The following is a 15,404-nucleotide window of genomic DNA, read 5'->3' on the forward strand; positions in this document are numbered from 1 at the left end:
AGTGAAAATAGCCGATCTACAAGCTCACAACGCGGTGTGAAGCTTGTAGTAGATCTGCTGTTTTCAATGGTTTGGGTCCCAGGTAAATGTCTAATTTCTCTTTTGGGTCTTGAGCTAAAAAGTTTGGGAACCACTGACTGTCATGGATCTCATCAACATGCTGATATATATTTTTGCACAATGTACCTGGCCTCAGTGGCCTGGTATGCTTTTAGACACTGTATATTAAATTATACTTGACTAAATAAATAGATCAATAGATCAAGCTAGGTATGCCTATTCAATCAAAGTAGACTGTGTAGACAGATAAAAAAGGAATCAACTTGAAAGAAGCCTGGGTTTCCGAGGCTAACTTTTGGGTTATGTTGTAATAAATTGATTATAGAACATGAAAATGACACGCACGTATAGGCCTAGCCTATATAGACTCCAATTTAAACAAGCCCAAAAGCTTTCTTGTGGTGTTTATCCTTTTAGTTGACCTTGTACCAGTGTACTGTCCTGTACTGTACCCTTATATGCAAACCAGTCTTCAAATACCCTTTAGCATACGACGAATTAGAAAGGATGACAGGTCAAGTGTCTCATTTTGACTGGCAAAGTCACTGTCATATGGAGCTTATTACATCGAATGTCACACTGTCACAGTGTGTGTGTGTGTGTGTGTGTGTGTGTGTGTGTGTGTGTGTGTGTGTGTGTGTGTGTGTGTGTGTGTGTGTGTGTGTGTGTGTGTGTGTGTGTGTGTGTGTGTGTGTGTGTGTGTGTGCGCGTGTGTGTGGTGTGTGCGTGAAACCTAAACCCACCGATGCCTGCATTTTTGAAGAGCGTCCGCGAGTACGTAAAAAGTGCAGCAACTGCAGCGCGAAATGCGGGTTGTAGTTCCCCGGGCTCCTCGCAACGCGTGCCGGCGAACCCGGGCGGCACGTTCGAAAGACTACTTTGCCCAGCGTGCCTTGCGCGCCAATTAGAAACGTCAACGAGCCAGTGAACATTAAGCGGAGCAGACCAAAATCCCAAACAAGGAAATGGTGGGGGAATAAAAACGAGCAGATTATTTAATTAATGCATGTAATAATTAATATTTTATTTTATTGTAAATTAAGACGTATTTATGGCTTAAGGATGGATTACGACTTCAAAACAAAGCTGGCGGCCGAACGGGAGAGAGTAGAAGATCTGTTCGAATATGAAGGTTGCAAAGTGGGTCGAGGGACCTACGGGCACGTTTATAAAGCTAAGCGCAAAGACGGGTAAGATTTGTGAGATGGTTATTGTTTACTGGGGGAAGAAGAAGGGGTGGCGGGGGGGTTAGTGGTTGTAAGAATGCATTTTCAAAACGCCGTGCCATTGTGTTGTTGAACGGTGTGCGTGTGTACAGTGTGTGTGTGTGTGTGTGTGTAGCGGAATGGATTTGAGCCGTGTCCCCCGAGCGAGCGCTGATACCCGTGTCTGTGTTTTTGTTTTCATGTACGCACTGCCACTCACTCGCTCACTCAGTGTACACACACACACACACACACACACACACACACACACACACACACACACACACACACACACCGTCACCCACACACACACACTTTCGCTCGCTCGCTCGCGCACACGCTCAAACACAAACACACTCACTCACTCACTCGCTCACAACAGAACACAACGGTCCTCCCCCAAAACAACACTGATGTGGTGATGTTTTTATTTTATTTTATTTGACAGTCTCGTCATGGGAATCAAAGGCAGCTTGCGTTGTTGTTATAAAACTGGCGACAGGTCATCACATCAGCATCACTATAGCCTATACTTTTCAACCGGCGACACAATACATTATTATGCCAAACTTTTTAAGCTCTCAGTTTCATTTTGATCTCCTATATGGTAGGCTAATTATTTGATGACGACGTTAGGTCACGCGTGTGACAGTGCATTGCATTTAACAGCATAATAATGTTGTTATAATACACAGTAGGATAATAAAGGGTGGGCAAAGGAAATTTTTCTATATGCTTGTGGGCTATATGGCTAACAGGACAATATTTGTTGTTTTATGCAAAACATCTGGTTTATACCTTCATTATAATACCATATAATGTATCATATAATTTCTAGGCCTATTATTTGTAGGAAAGAATAGCCCACCCACCCAATATGAATCCTTATAGACTTAACCACAACTCTAAATGCTTAGTTGACTGGTGTTCCCCAAAGGTCAATACTAGGCCTCCTCCTTTTCCCCTCTACACCAAATATATTTGCAGAAAATGCCAGATCTACAAGCCCATATAGCGTGTTGCATTGTGATAGCTTGTGTGCTTGTAGATCTGATATTTTCACTGACCATTAACTGCAGTGACACTATAGGTTGTTAATGTGGTTACTAATTAGGCCTAATCCAGTGGTTCTTGAAGACCAGTGCCCTTATCAAGTGATGCATGAGTTGAATTTTAACAACATTCCCATCAGTCAGCCATCAGATCAGATCAGCCACCTCTCACATCAGAACTAAACTATAATTTTGTCTGCATTGGCATTGCTACCACACGTGTGTGTGTGTGTGTGTGTGTGTGTGTGTGTGTGTGTGTGTGTGTGTGTGTGTGTGTGTATTTGATCCATTAATAATAATAATATTTTTATTATTATTACGACTACTACTACAATTCATATAAATGAATGTTTCAGTCATACTGTTGGCCAGTTTAGTTCGACAATGTATTATCCAGTTAATCTCCAGAGATGATGGGATTTCCTGTGATTCTGTTTGTGCTGTTGTGTTTTTACATCATTGTCCATATTACAATACTCTTGTTTTGTGGAACAATTAGCCTGAATACTTTTAGAAGAACATGTATTCCAGTGCTTTATATTTTCCTCCAGTATGAAATAATTAAGAAGCGTTTAATGTCACTTAATGTATAGTGGTACAAGCTGTGAAATGTTGTTGGGTCATGTTCCACATGTCTGTGGACAACAGCAATATAATAAGACAATTAATAATAACAGAGATCAGATAAAGTACGGGTAGATTATAATAGGTATTATAACGCATTCTGCAATTACTAGGAATATAACATTTAGCCTATAAATCTGCCATTGCAGGGCCATGGGGCATTACCCACCAACACGAAACTTATACCAAGTAGTACCATTTAACTGTAATGTAAATGTAACTTCCATTTAAATAACTCAATATTTTATTATAACAATAGTAATACAACCACTCTGCAATTACTAGGAATATGACAGTTACCACATCTGCCCTGTCTGCTAGCATTGCATAATATACTCACACAGTTTAGGCCCAATTAGGTTGGGAATATGGGAGGCCCAGGGGAGGATGAGAATGAGAAGAAGGAATTACATCGGCCTTGGTTGATGAATGGCAAAAGCTTCTTTCAAAGAAGTAATACATGTGCTGCGAGGGGTTTTACCTCCCTCTAATTATGTTGTATTTATACAAATAACAGTTTGTCAAATGTTCTGCAGAAGGATGTAAGCTGCCACACACTTGTTCAATTGACTGACTAAGCTTGCATTTCTATGCTGCTGCATTATAGTCTAGTAATTCTAGGAAAAAAATCCACTCAGGTTGGAAAAAATTGTGTTATTTAGTTTCTCAACTGATTCTGACAGGAAATTAGGTCTACTAGCCAGGATAAAAAAATCTACCATAATCTGCTCACTGCAAATACCCACAGTGGCCAAATCAAGTTGGGCTCCCATCGACTTTCTTTCTATACAGGAGGAAAATACCCAGAAAAAAAATCTGCTTTAAGTAGGATGCGAGGGGTCTAACTAGGGGTTTGTCATGATGCTGAATCCATTGCAAGCATTTGTTTTGCACGAAAAACATTCCTTGGGCTAAAAATGGCCCCAGAAAATTATGGTTTAGTGATGAAAAGTGATGAGTCATCACTTTTCATCAGTTTTGTGGGCGTTTTCTGGGGCCAATGAATGTTTTTTGTGCAAAACAAATGCTTGCAATGGATTCAGCATCATGACAAACCCCTAGTTAGACCCCTCACATCCTACTTAAAGCAGATTTTTTTCTGGGTATTTTCCTCCTGTATAGAAAGTCGATGGGAGCCCAACTTGATTTGGCCACTGTGGGTATTTGCAGTGAGCAGATTATGGTAGATTTTTTATCCTGGCTAGTAGACCTAATTTCCTGTCAGAATCAGTTGAAAAACTAAATAACAAAATTTTTTCCAACCTCAGCTTTATTTTTACTGGACTATTAAGCAACATGCAACAGTATAGAGCAGGGGTCTTCAAAGTTTTCCAGCCCAAGGACCCCTTAGCTGAGAGAGAGATGAAACAGAGACCCACATTACATATTGTTTAAAATTGTGTTGCAGATTAAACTTTTTCTTCATAGACTTGTTTGACAGCACTATCATCAGTATATGTTGGATTCATGCTAATGTGTATTTAGATATTTAACCACTTAAACTGTCAATACTTATATACTTGACCTTTCACTCTGTACTTGGACTGCTCTTTTTCTCCTCTACACCAAACCAAACCTTTTTGTCTAAGATACCCATGTACATGGCAAAATACTTTATAAAGGTTAAGGATGTCCATAATTACAACACCAGAGGCAGCGCCACAGATCACGTTCAACCCAGAGTCACCTCAAAGAAAGGGTCAAACTCGTGGAACGCCTTACCGAAGGCCTTAAAGGAGTGTGGATCACTAGCATCCTTTAAAATCGCCTTGAAAAACCACTTACAGGCAGCAGCCGTTCGCAACTGGTAAAAACAAACATAGCCCAGCCCTACCCTATACTGTATGTGTTGCACGGCTTGGGTAACTAACGTGCCACCTGCGTTATAACTAAGTGCTGGGAGATGGTAGTTGGTGCTGTGCTCCACCTCAGCAATTAATCTCACAGCAGTCTAATATGCATTGAAAATGAGCTAGACACCCTCGTTCTCGGCTGATACAACATTAAGCCAATCTGACCTACTTTAAAAACCCATTTGCTGAAATTAATGTCGAAAGTATCCTAGTATGATCATCAGCAGACCAGACTATGAAATTGAAATTGGTGCTGAAGAAAGTGAAGGAAATGAGGAAGCGGTGACTGTAGGGCCTGTCATCTCATGCCTTTGTTTTGTCTGAGTCACAATGTACATCTCTATCATTTCTATCCTGGTTATGTTTGGTAAATTACCACATACTTCTTACTACTACTGACTTTACTACTGTACCAGTAATACATCTTCAGGTAAAATGTATGATAAATTGCAGACCAAGAGCTCCAATGTTAATATGCTAATAAATGTACCTATGGAGTGGCTTTGTAGCCCAGTCGGTATTACAGATGTGCCTGAACACTGCACTTCAGTGGCGATCCCTTATGCAAATCAAGTTGTCTACTAAAGACCATGAGGACCTGTTTGAGCATCGAGGACTGCTCACATAATTAACCTGTTTTTAGATGCTGTTTGTTTTTAATAAAGCCCCCTTTCACAGATTTGAATAGAATGTCTTTGATTTACCCTTTATATTGTGTCTTTATTATTCTCTTCACTAGAACATTGCTTATTTGCTTAAAGTAATTAATATTTGTCTGCAGGCAGCACAGTGTGCAGAGCATATTCAGCGCTACAATAAGTGTCACATTTCGCTTATCCCCCTGCACAAGCAGGATTTTACAAGGGCACAGGCTATCATATCCTCAGCATTTATACGTGTGTGTGTGTGTGTGTGTGTGTGTGTGTGTGTGTGTGTGTGTGTGTGTGTGTGTGTGTGTGTGTGTGTGTGTGTGTGTGTGTGTGTGTGTGTGTGTGTGTGTGTGTGAGTTTGTCTAGCTATACTTATGGGGACTAAACGGCATGTTCACACAGTCACCTGCAGGGGACATCTGACAGTGTGGGGACAAAATAGTAGGTCCCCACAACGGTTAGGGTTAGGGTTAGGGTTAAGGTTAGGGTTAGGGTTAGGGGTTAGGTTTAGGGATAGAGGTTACTGGACTTGCATAAAAATGAATGGTCTATGTAATGTCCCCACAAGTGATGTAAATATATATATATATATATATATATATATAGTGTGTGTGTGTGTGTGTGTGTGTGTGTGTGTGTGTGTGTGTGTGTGTGTGTGTGTGTGTGTGTGTGTGTGTGTGGAGGGGTTGGATGAGTACTGTTTCTGCTCTGTGGATAATCTGTGTTGGTTCATAAGAAAGCGTTGTGTCCGGAGTCAGACTAGTGTGTGCTGTGAGTTTGAATCCAGGTTGGACCTGTGTTTGTGTCAGCGGTGAAAATCATGCAAGGATAATGATGCAGGCTCAGGGGAGAGGTGCCACTCACTCAGCAAGATAAGCCCCCTCCAGGGAGCAAAGGGCTTCCTTCAGCCAGAGGGTGTTGCTAGTGGCAGGGATTCCACTGTTCCATGAGCATAAAACTCTCTATGTTGATGTTTTTTAGGGGAAATCCCGTTTTGGCGAAGTGTACTAACATGGGCAAATGTACGAACGGGGTCTCCTACCTTACTGATAGGGCGACATGCAAATTTCCATTCACGCTTTTCTGCCGCGCCGATAAGGCGACATGCACATTTCCATTCATTTCCGTTCAACACACATCACATCACTCAAGTAAATCCTGGCTTTTATACTTCTTCATCGTGGCGTGTTCCGTGGACAAAAGTGTCTGACAAAAGTGGCTGATCTACAAGCTCACAACGCCTCGCATCCGCGACGCGTTGTGAGCTTGTAGATCTGCTATTTTCCAGGCGCAGAAACTTGAAGAATGAATGAGCGAGTCACTGTGTCAGACGTCCAGCGCAGCGCACGTTATTATTTGTATTATTTAATAATCAACGTAGCCTACAATTGTAACACTTTCACAAGCCACAGTGTGGCTTAACATTCACATTAAGGGTAACAAGCAGGCACGCTGCATGCACTGCACATTATTAGAACAAGTTTGCTAGTGAGTGTAAATCAGTGGCTTCCTCAAAGAAAAAGAAACGAGGCAAAAAAGCGTTGGTACACTTGTATTTCGCCTAATCGCTACGTCGCCTTAACGCTACGTCGCCTTAACGCTACGTCGCCAAAACAGGACGTGCCCGTTTTTTATAGCCTACTTCACAGTAAAATCCTTTGGGTAAATCTTTACACTCAGTTCAGTTAATCACAAGAACCTTAGCATCCCTATATTCTGGGCCTGTCAAAATAGGCGAACATTTAGCAAAAAAAACTAGTTATCATGTCCCCTGGGGAACCCCGGACAACTAAGTATATAGGGTTTTATATGATTTTACTGTGCACAATTGCCACCACACACCACGCAGGTTATCCAAACCTGACAGGCTAAAGCACGGGCTGAGTCCTGGAACACGACTGCATTATTACATTGTTACATGGACAATGAAAGAAATGGAGCTGTTTTATAACGTTGTTCCTGTGTTTCTTTTCTTTTGTGTTTCTGCAGGAAAGACGAGAAGGAGTATGCACTGAAACAAATAGAAGGCACTGGAATATCAATGTCTGCCTGTAGGGAAATCGCTGTGAGTCTAAGAGTTTTTCCTTTTTCTTTTCAAAGGGCCATGGATGATGTTTTTCCTGTCGATTGTTTGATGAATAAGTAAATCGAGTCAAATTCAACATGTCAAAATATCCCTTTTAGATTCCTTAAGAGCTTTATTACATTTCCATTGTGATCATTCTCGTTAGATAGACTTACAGCATGGTGTTGTTTGCCAGTTTGCCATAGATATTCTGCCCCTGCATGCATACTTAACTCCAGCTCTCGCTAGAAGTGGATTACTGTGGGCTGTGGTCTTCTTAGGTTCATCACACTTGCTGATAGTTCAATACTAAGCAGAGAAAACGACACAACTAGTGTCCCTCATCTAAACAGTCTATATAGGTATATAAGAGAAATGCATGCGCTAATAATATGTGTGCTGTAAATGAGAACAGTACAAAGCAAGTAGTTAAACTTAAACAGCATCTCTTCTTTGGCCCTGGCCTGACCTTAAGATTCTCTCAGTATGTCACTTAATTTATGCCTCAAGCTACCGGTATGTGTGCTGTATGGCTGTTTTCAGTTGTTTTCTTCTTTTTAAGTGGCATTGCAGATTGCACACACACGCATGCACACACGTGCTCCCACGCACACGTACACAGAGGTCAACTCAACTCAACTTCATTGTAACATCACAATTTGTAGGTGAAAAGTGTCTGAAATTCTTTGTCATATAAGTTCCATAATTGCAGTTTCAAGAAAGGTGGAAAGAGATACAGAAAGAAAGAAACAAATAAACGGCTCCGATATCAGTATGGGTGATACTGTATAGAAATGTGTGCACAATGGTGCATGTCATGATATGTACATACAGTAAGGTGCATGATTTAAGGAAAATATCAATGCAGTTAAAACGCAGCAGATATACCGTAATAACACGCACGCTCGCACACACACACACACACACACACACACACACACACACACACGTGTGCGCGCGCACACACACACCTAGATGGATCTCTACTATCAAGCAGCAAAGTTTAATCACTGATCTAGCCTGATCAGCTGAACTGTACTCAGCTTGCATGTCAATACACATGTGTTTCTTTAGATAAGAGCATACACGCCGCGTATTAACCATATTACATCCATATTTACATACTCAAGAGATTAAAACCAGAAAAGGCAACACTTCACGATATTATGATCTCAGATGATAGTCTTATATAATGACATCGATATACTGTAGATATACTGTATTGCCCATCAGCCATAGAGCCACACATTACATAGTACTGTACAGAACTTCAGAAGTCTAGTTTATACACAGTAAAATCTGTGTTAATCTATCCATATGCAACTCTAAGAGTGCGCAAATGTAACCAAATGGACCGTAACGTTCCATTTGGTTCCATTTGTACACTCTGACTACACCCTCACAGGGTCTTACTGTGTACATAGTGTAGCTTAAAACTGGCTTGGCTAATCCTGCACAGACAGATCCCAGGTCGAACTCAAGGCCCTCGTGCTATATGATCTTCTATGGAGCTGAGGTTTCCTCAGACCAACGTATTTGTTTTGTAGATCCTTTGCACCTTCGTTTCATGCAATGATTTTAATAGCAAGAGGTCTGCACACCTAGTCACTTTTGTGCATTAGAGTATAAGTGTGTGTGTGTGTGTGTGTGTGTGTGTGTGTGTGTGTGTGTGTGTGTGTGTGTGTGTGTGTGTGTGTGTGTGTGTGTGTGTGTGTGTGTGTGCAATCGCGTGCAATCGTGCATGCATGTGTTCCTGACATTACAATTCTACCCCCAAGAATATTATTTTACTGAATTTCTTAGTGTTGGGTTTAGGATTACGGTATTATTATGGTCCCCACATGTTTGCAAAACCAACATATCAAGATAATAAATGTGCAGGTGAATAAAGTGGCTGCAGTAATGGTAAACAATGCAATAATAAATACACACTGCGTGTCAGTATGACGGGTGTGTGGGTGTTGGGTATGTCAGTACTGTATGTGTAAGAGAGGGGGAGAGCACAGACAGTCAGTGTGTGTGTGTGTGTGTGTGTGTGTGTGTGTGTGTGTGTGTGTGTGTGTGTGTGTGCGCGCGCGCGCGCACGGGCACATGCGCATGTTTGTGTGTGTCCTCCTAGAGAGCTTTTAGATACAGAAAGAATGTAGTCCTTGCGACACACTTAGCTATAGCCTGTTATGCAATAGAGGGTCTGGTTTCAACTCCTGCCACATATGCTAGGTGGAAGGTATATGTGTGTGTGCCATACAGCCTACGCAATGTCAGCATTTCTGTACACTCACCACACTTAGTTTGTTCTTTTCTTTGGGAGTTTGCAAACATACGGTATAAGGCCAGATTGTTCTATTTTCTATCCATAATAATATTGCAAGGCGACACATGCACAGAAAAACATGTGCATGCCATAATGCCATGCACACACATGCACGCCAGGGCTGCTACTTTTGATTATCTTCTTAGCGATTATTCTATAACCTTTTTGATTAATCAAATAATCAGAGAAGTGTTGTTTGGGACCAAAGTGTACAGTAACAATCAATAGAGTCCTACCACTAGTGTTGCACTAAAAATATGCAAACTGGGTCAAAGTTACAGTGCTGTGACAAAGGAAGTCTTTATCGTTCAAGTGCAAGGCCAACAATTGGATGAATGGATGATTTTCTAAGTCGGTGTATGAGAGAAAGAGAGAAAGAACTTATTCAAAAATGCTGACGCTCGGGGCGCCCGCTGGCCTGGTGGTCAAGGCGCATATCACATACTAGGCTATGATGCCTGCTGGCGTCGCCAGTTCGATTCCCGATCCGGATGACCTTTGCCACATGTCATTCCCCATCTCTCTCCTCATTTCCTGTCAGTCTACTGTCCTATCAATATAGGCATAAAAAGCCCAAAAAACGAATCTTAATAAAAAAATTAAAAAAATGCTGACGCTCCTATTTATCAACTCTAACCAAGTAGTCTCTCAACCCCATGCCCCCACTCTCATGGTCATTTTTGGCCGTGTGTACACATACTATACAGTACACTATATATTATACTGTATGTATATGTCTCATTTTAAGTGTCTTAATCGTTTAACTTCGATTGTCTTCTGTAATGCAAGTTACGCCTTGTGGCAACCGCATGTTTTATTTGGCACAAATACAATAAGAGTGATGATAATAGAGAGAGAGAGAGAGAAACCGTGTCAGAAACTGGACCTGGGCCATGAGGCTGTTTCCTGACATTCATCATATCACCCAAACACCTTCTGAGTAACCTCAGCTCCTCCTGCAGCTGCCAACTGTTATATACCCAAGTATTGTATGACTCAAAAAGCTTCTGCACAACTTTAAAGACCTAAAACTGCTATGTGGAATGTGTGCAGGTGCATGCTACTACAGGGGTCTTCAACGTTTTCAGGCCAAGGACCCCGTAGCTGAGAGAGAGATGAAGCAGGGACACCCACAACCTTTTTTCGTAGATTCCATATAGTTTCATCGTTTGACAGCACTTTCGTCTGGGTATTTTAGATTCATGTCAATTTGTGTTTTCAGATATTTAACCACTTGAACCGTCAATACATAATAAACTTGACCTTTCACTTTGTACTGCTCTTTTTTCCCCTCTACACCAAACCTCATTGCCAAAAATAGCCGATCTACAAGCTCACAACGCCCCGCAACACTGTTGTGAACTTGTAGATCTGCTATTTTTGGCAAAAGTTATCAGAATATGGACACTAGCGTTCAAGTGGTTAATATAAAAAAGGAGAAAAAGGTTTCTATCACACACAGATTTGGAGGACCCCCTGTAGTAACTCTGAGGACCCCCTAGGGGTCCCAGACACCCTGTTGAAGACATCTGTGCTACTATATGTCTTTCACTGCAGTAATCAAGTTTGCAAATGCAAATCAGAATGACATTTTATCTATTCTGTTTTCCTTGCCTGAATGGCACATACGGACGTCAGAGCCACTGACTGTGACATACAGTACGTTATTTGTCATTTGTCCTATTTTGTACAGATAAGCCTTACTGTCACTGTATGCATTTATTATTCTTTAATATGTGTTACATTATTCCCATGTGGAGATGTTTTCCATAATGCTATGTACACCAGTAGATTCAATCTTACCTGTTGATCTGTGGAGGATGTTTAGAATAGTCCTCCCAAGAATTTGAATTAGATTCCCATGACTCAAAAAATAGAAGCTGTGCAGGAATTTTGTCCGAGTGAACTTGACTCATGACACATTCTCATATTCACGATGCTCACATACTTTATATGTGTGTCTGTGTCTGATACTGATGACATGTAACGGCTAAAGCAGGGGTTTTCAACAGGGGGTCCGGGACCTTAGGGGGTCCTCAGAGTTACTACAGGGGGTCCTTCAAATCTTTGTGTAATAGAAACCTTTTTTCTCCTTTTTTATATTAACCACTTGAACCCTAACGTTCATATTCTGAGAACTTCATCCAAAAATAGCCGATCTAAACGCCTCGCAGCGAGAGGTTTGGTGTAGAGGGGAAAAAAGGAGGGCAGGCTAAGTACAGAGTGAAAGGTCAAGTTTATTAAGTATTGACGGTTCAAGTGGTTACATATCTGAAAACACAAATTGACATGAATCCAAAATACACTGATGATTGTGCTGTCAAACGATGAAACTGTATGGAATCTGGGGGTCCCTGCTTGATCTCTCTCTCAACTAAGGGGTCCTTGGCCTGAAAACGTTGCTGTGCTAAAGTGTATATTTGCAGCAATGTCAGTGTTATTCCTTTGCCCTTGTTCGCTGACCTCCACCTCATAGAAATGGGATTTGTAGGGACTTTCTTTCTGTGTCTCTACAGTATTATGCTCTCTCTGACAGAATGTCAATAGGTGTCGTATTACCGGCCCACTCACCAATCCCCCCCCACCCCACTACCCCACCCCTTGCCAGCTGGGTGCAGCACCCAGGCTGACAGTGACTCACAGGAGAGACTGAAAGCTGTTGTTGTTGACGACGGCCGTTGGCATGATTAAACGCTTAGTCACTACCTGATGGATGACGAATGACCTCCTTACCCAGACGAGACGTGCTCCCATCCGAAATAGTATTTTTGGGAACCCTCGGTAATTATAGACTGTGGGGATGCCGTTTGCACCGTTCATTTGCTGTATATTTTGGAGTGTGTGACGCCGACATCGCTGACTCTAAACAAATAAAATCTATCAGTCAAATCTACTCCTATAGAACTCCCCCTTGAACTCATAAATAATCTCTCATTGTCTAGAATATAAGTGAGTTGATGAAGGTAATCTCTTAAGCTGCTGAAGATCAACCGTGTTTCCCCCTCAGCAGATAATGATGACTGTGTTATGACTATAATTGTGTAGGTCTATTTGGAAATTCAGCTCAAGCGCTGCGAGTGGAAATTAGATTAGACGTCTCTCTGTCTCTCATGGCTTTAGTAACCTTCTTCTCAGAATAATCATATCAGTCCCCCAGACCATGACAATCTCTCCGGAGGCAGTCAGACAGAAGCATGGGCGCGTGCGTACTGTATAGGATGAATGCGTGTGCTCTGAGCTGGTTCTGTGGCAGAGCACTTGAATCGACAGTGGTGGTCAGTAACATCAGTGACAAGTACATTTATTTGAGTACTGTAGTGCAAGTCCAGTTTTGGAGTAGTGACTCCTCTACATTTCTAGGAAGGGAGTCTTGGGATGCAAACTTACATAAATATATTATGAATTAACCTCTTAATAAGCTGTATTTCAAATAGTATTCTCAATTTACTTTTCTTTTGTGGAAATGTTCTAAATTTCAATACAGCAATGCATTGGTATTAAAAAGAAAATGTACTTCGTAATTTGTACTTTTGAAAACGCGAGTAGCCCATGTGTTTACTGGAGTATATACTTTGTCCACCGCTGGGAATAGAGGCACTCTTGGGCTCTTGTTTGCTCACTGAGTCAACGTGAGGGGAAGTGAAGTGGTCTAATTATACACTGAGCGATCACGCAGCACACACTGTGTCCCAGAGACATGTGCCCACATTTGTTGTCTACATCAGAGGTTCCCAACCTGTGGGTCGGGACCCCCAGGGGGGTCCCCTAATTATTTTGGGGGGTCCCGGGCCCCAGATAATTAAGTTAATGTGCAACATTGTTTTCTCAATTCTCACTCAACAGTAAACAAACCAACATAAAGTTTAAGTGTATAGAGGGTATCTGCAGTCTGCACATTTCTAACGTGACAATTTAAGGACTTTTTAATACCTCTAAAATGACAAATTAAACATTGGCCAAATTGTCAAATATTAGAGGCAGAAATTGTGAAAATAGCCGATCTACATGCTCACAACGTCTCGCAATGCGAGGCGTTGTGAGCATGTAGGTCGGCTATTTTCACAATAGAACCGTGATGTAAAAAATCACACCCGTGTGAAGTGGAGCTGTGTGTGTGTGTGTGTGTGTGTGTGTGTGTGCGTGTGTGTGTGTGTGTGTGTGTGTGTGTGTGTGTGTGTGTGTGTGTGTGTGTGTGTGGATCATGTGTACCGATTTTTGTGACATTTGAAGAAAATATGTAGGAAAAGGAGCAAAAAGTGTGTTTTGGAGAAAATTCAAGATGGTGGAAAATCTATCATGGCGCAAATGGGCGTGGCCTATATGGGGAGATGCGTCATGACCCAAGGAATCCAGGGAAAAAATATTTTTAATTTTCCGACCTACGGTTCAAGAGTTACAGGCCAAAACGTAAAGTGGGGTGTTATGGCGCCACCATGCGGCCAAATGACACAATTATTTTTTATTTAATCCTTGAAATCATTATGAACCTCCTCTCCAAGTCTTGAAACTCTAGCCCCTATGGTTTGCGAGAGACAAATAATTGAATGTGAGTTTTTGCGATTCCCATTATAAGTCAATGGGGAAAATTAATTCACTAATAAATTAATATCAATTAAACTATAGAACCTTTCTCTTAGAAAAGTAATAGCCCACGATTCCCGAGTAAGCCGGTCGATTTGACATATGGCGCGAGTGTGTGGTGGCAAAACTGTGGGACTAGTGGCGTGCCGAAGTTTAGGAAGTTCAGGCTACATACAGACAGACAGACAGACACACAGACAGACCCACACGGCCACGTATAGGGAGCCTGTGCTTCACACAGCTCCAAAAATGTAATAATGCCTCAACTCTTAGTGCCTGTCAGGGTGGGGTATCCCCAGTTAAAATATGATTATTTTGGGGGTCACGGCCTGAAAAGGTTGAGAACCACTGGTCTACACCAGAGGTTCTCAACCTGGATCCCAACCAGGATCGCGGCCCACCCATCTGACCTTGTGGTGTTTTAAATAAAAATGTTTTCAGAACATTTTTATTTGAATGATCAATCAATCGATTGTGTTCCGGTTTGGATCAATGGAACTAACATACAGTATACTTTAAGTTCTTATTTATCTATATCACAATATTTGTCAAGGTTTTAAATGAATGATACCATGAAATTTCTTTGTTTTTTGACATTATTTTTGTTATATTATGCGAATTATTTAGGGGGCCAGTTGCAACATCCTCACGGCCCACCAGTGAGTCCTGTCCCACAGGTTGGGAAAGACAGTAGGAATCAGCAATGACTTGGACTAGGGTGAGGTGACAGGGGGTCATTTGTGTAACAACTAAATTGTGAGAAAAATTAAAACATTAAAAGAAATTTGGGGAGGAATTTGTTGTGTCCTGTCACTGTGAAGAGGCACGACATGGAGGGCAGAGAGAGTGTTGTATTCAAACTGGTTTTCTTCTTCATTTTCCTCTCCCTTCCAGATGGCCCCCCTGATATTAAAGCTGCAGTAAAATGGCATTGTTGCCAAATCCTAATCAAAATTGATAATGGTATCGGCAGTAGCAAATACATTAGTGCTGTATAATT

At 41.5% G+C, this 15,404-nt stretch overlaps 1 protein-coding gene across 1 annotated transcript in view; it reads left to right on the plus strand.

Annotated features, from left to right (window-relative positions):
• Positions 1-1,106: 1,106 nt before the first annotated feature.
• The window catches only part of cdk19 (cyclin dependent kinase 19), a gene marked incomplete at its 3' end in the record, with an annotated part of 84,118 nt that continues 69,820 nt past the window's right edge, over positions 1,107-15,404 (plus strand). The window contains exons 1-2 of the mRNA XM_080744550.1: positions 1,107-1,250; positions 7,434-7,509. Coding sequence (XP_080600676.1) covers positions 1,123-1,250; positions 7,434-7,509 — 204 coding nt within the window. The 5' untranslated portion in view covers positions 1,107-1,122. The remainder of the gene's footprint in view (positions 1,251-7,433; positions 7,510-15,404) is intronic.

The sequence above is a fragment of the Nannobrachium achirus genome (assembly GCF_963921795.1).
Source record: "Nannobrachium achirus genome assembly, chromosome: 16".
NCBI classification, from domain to species: domain Eukaryota; kingdom Metazoa; phylum Chordata; class Actinopteri; order Myctophiformes; family Myctophidae; genus Nannobrachium; species Nannobrachium achirus.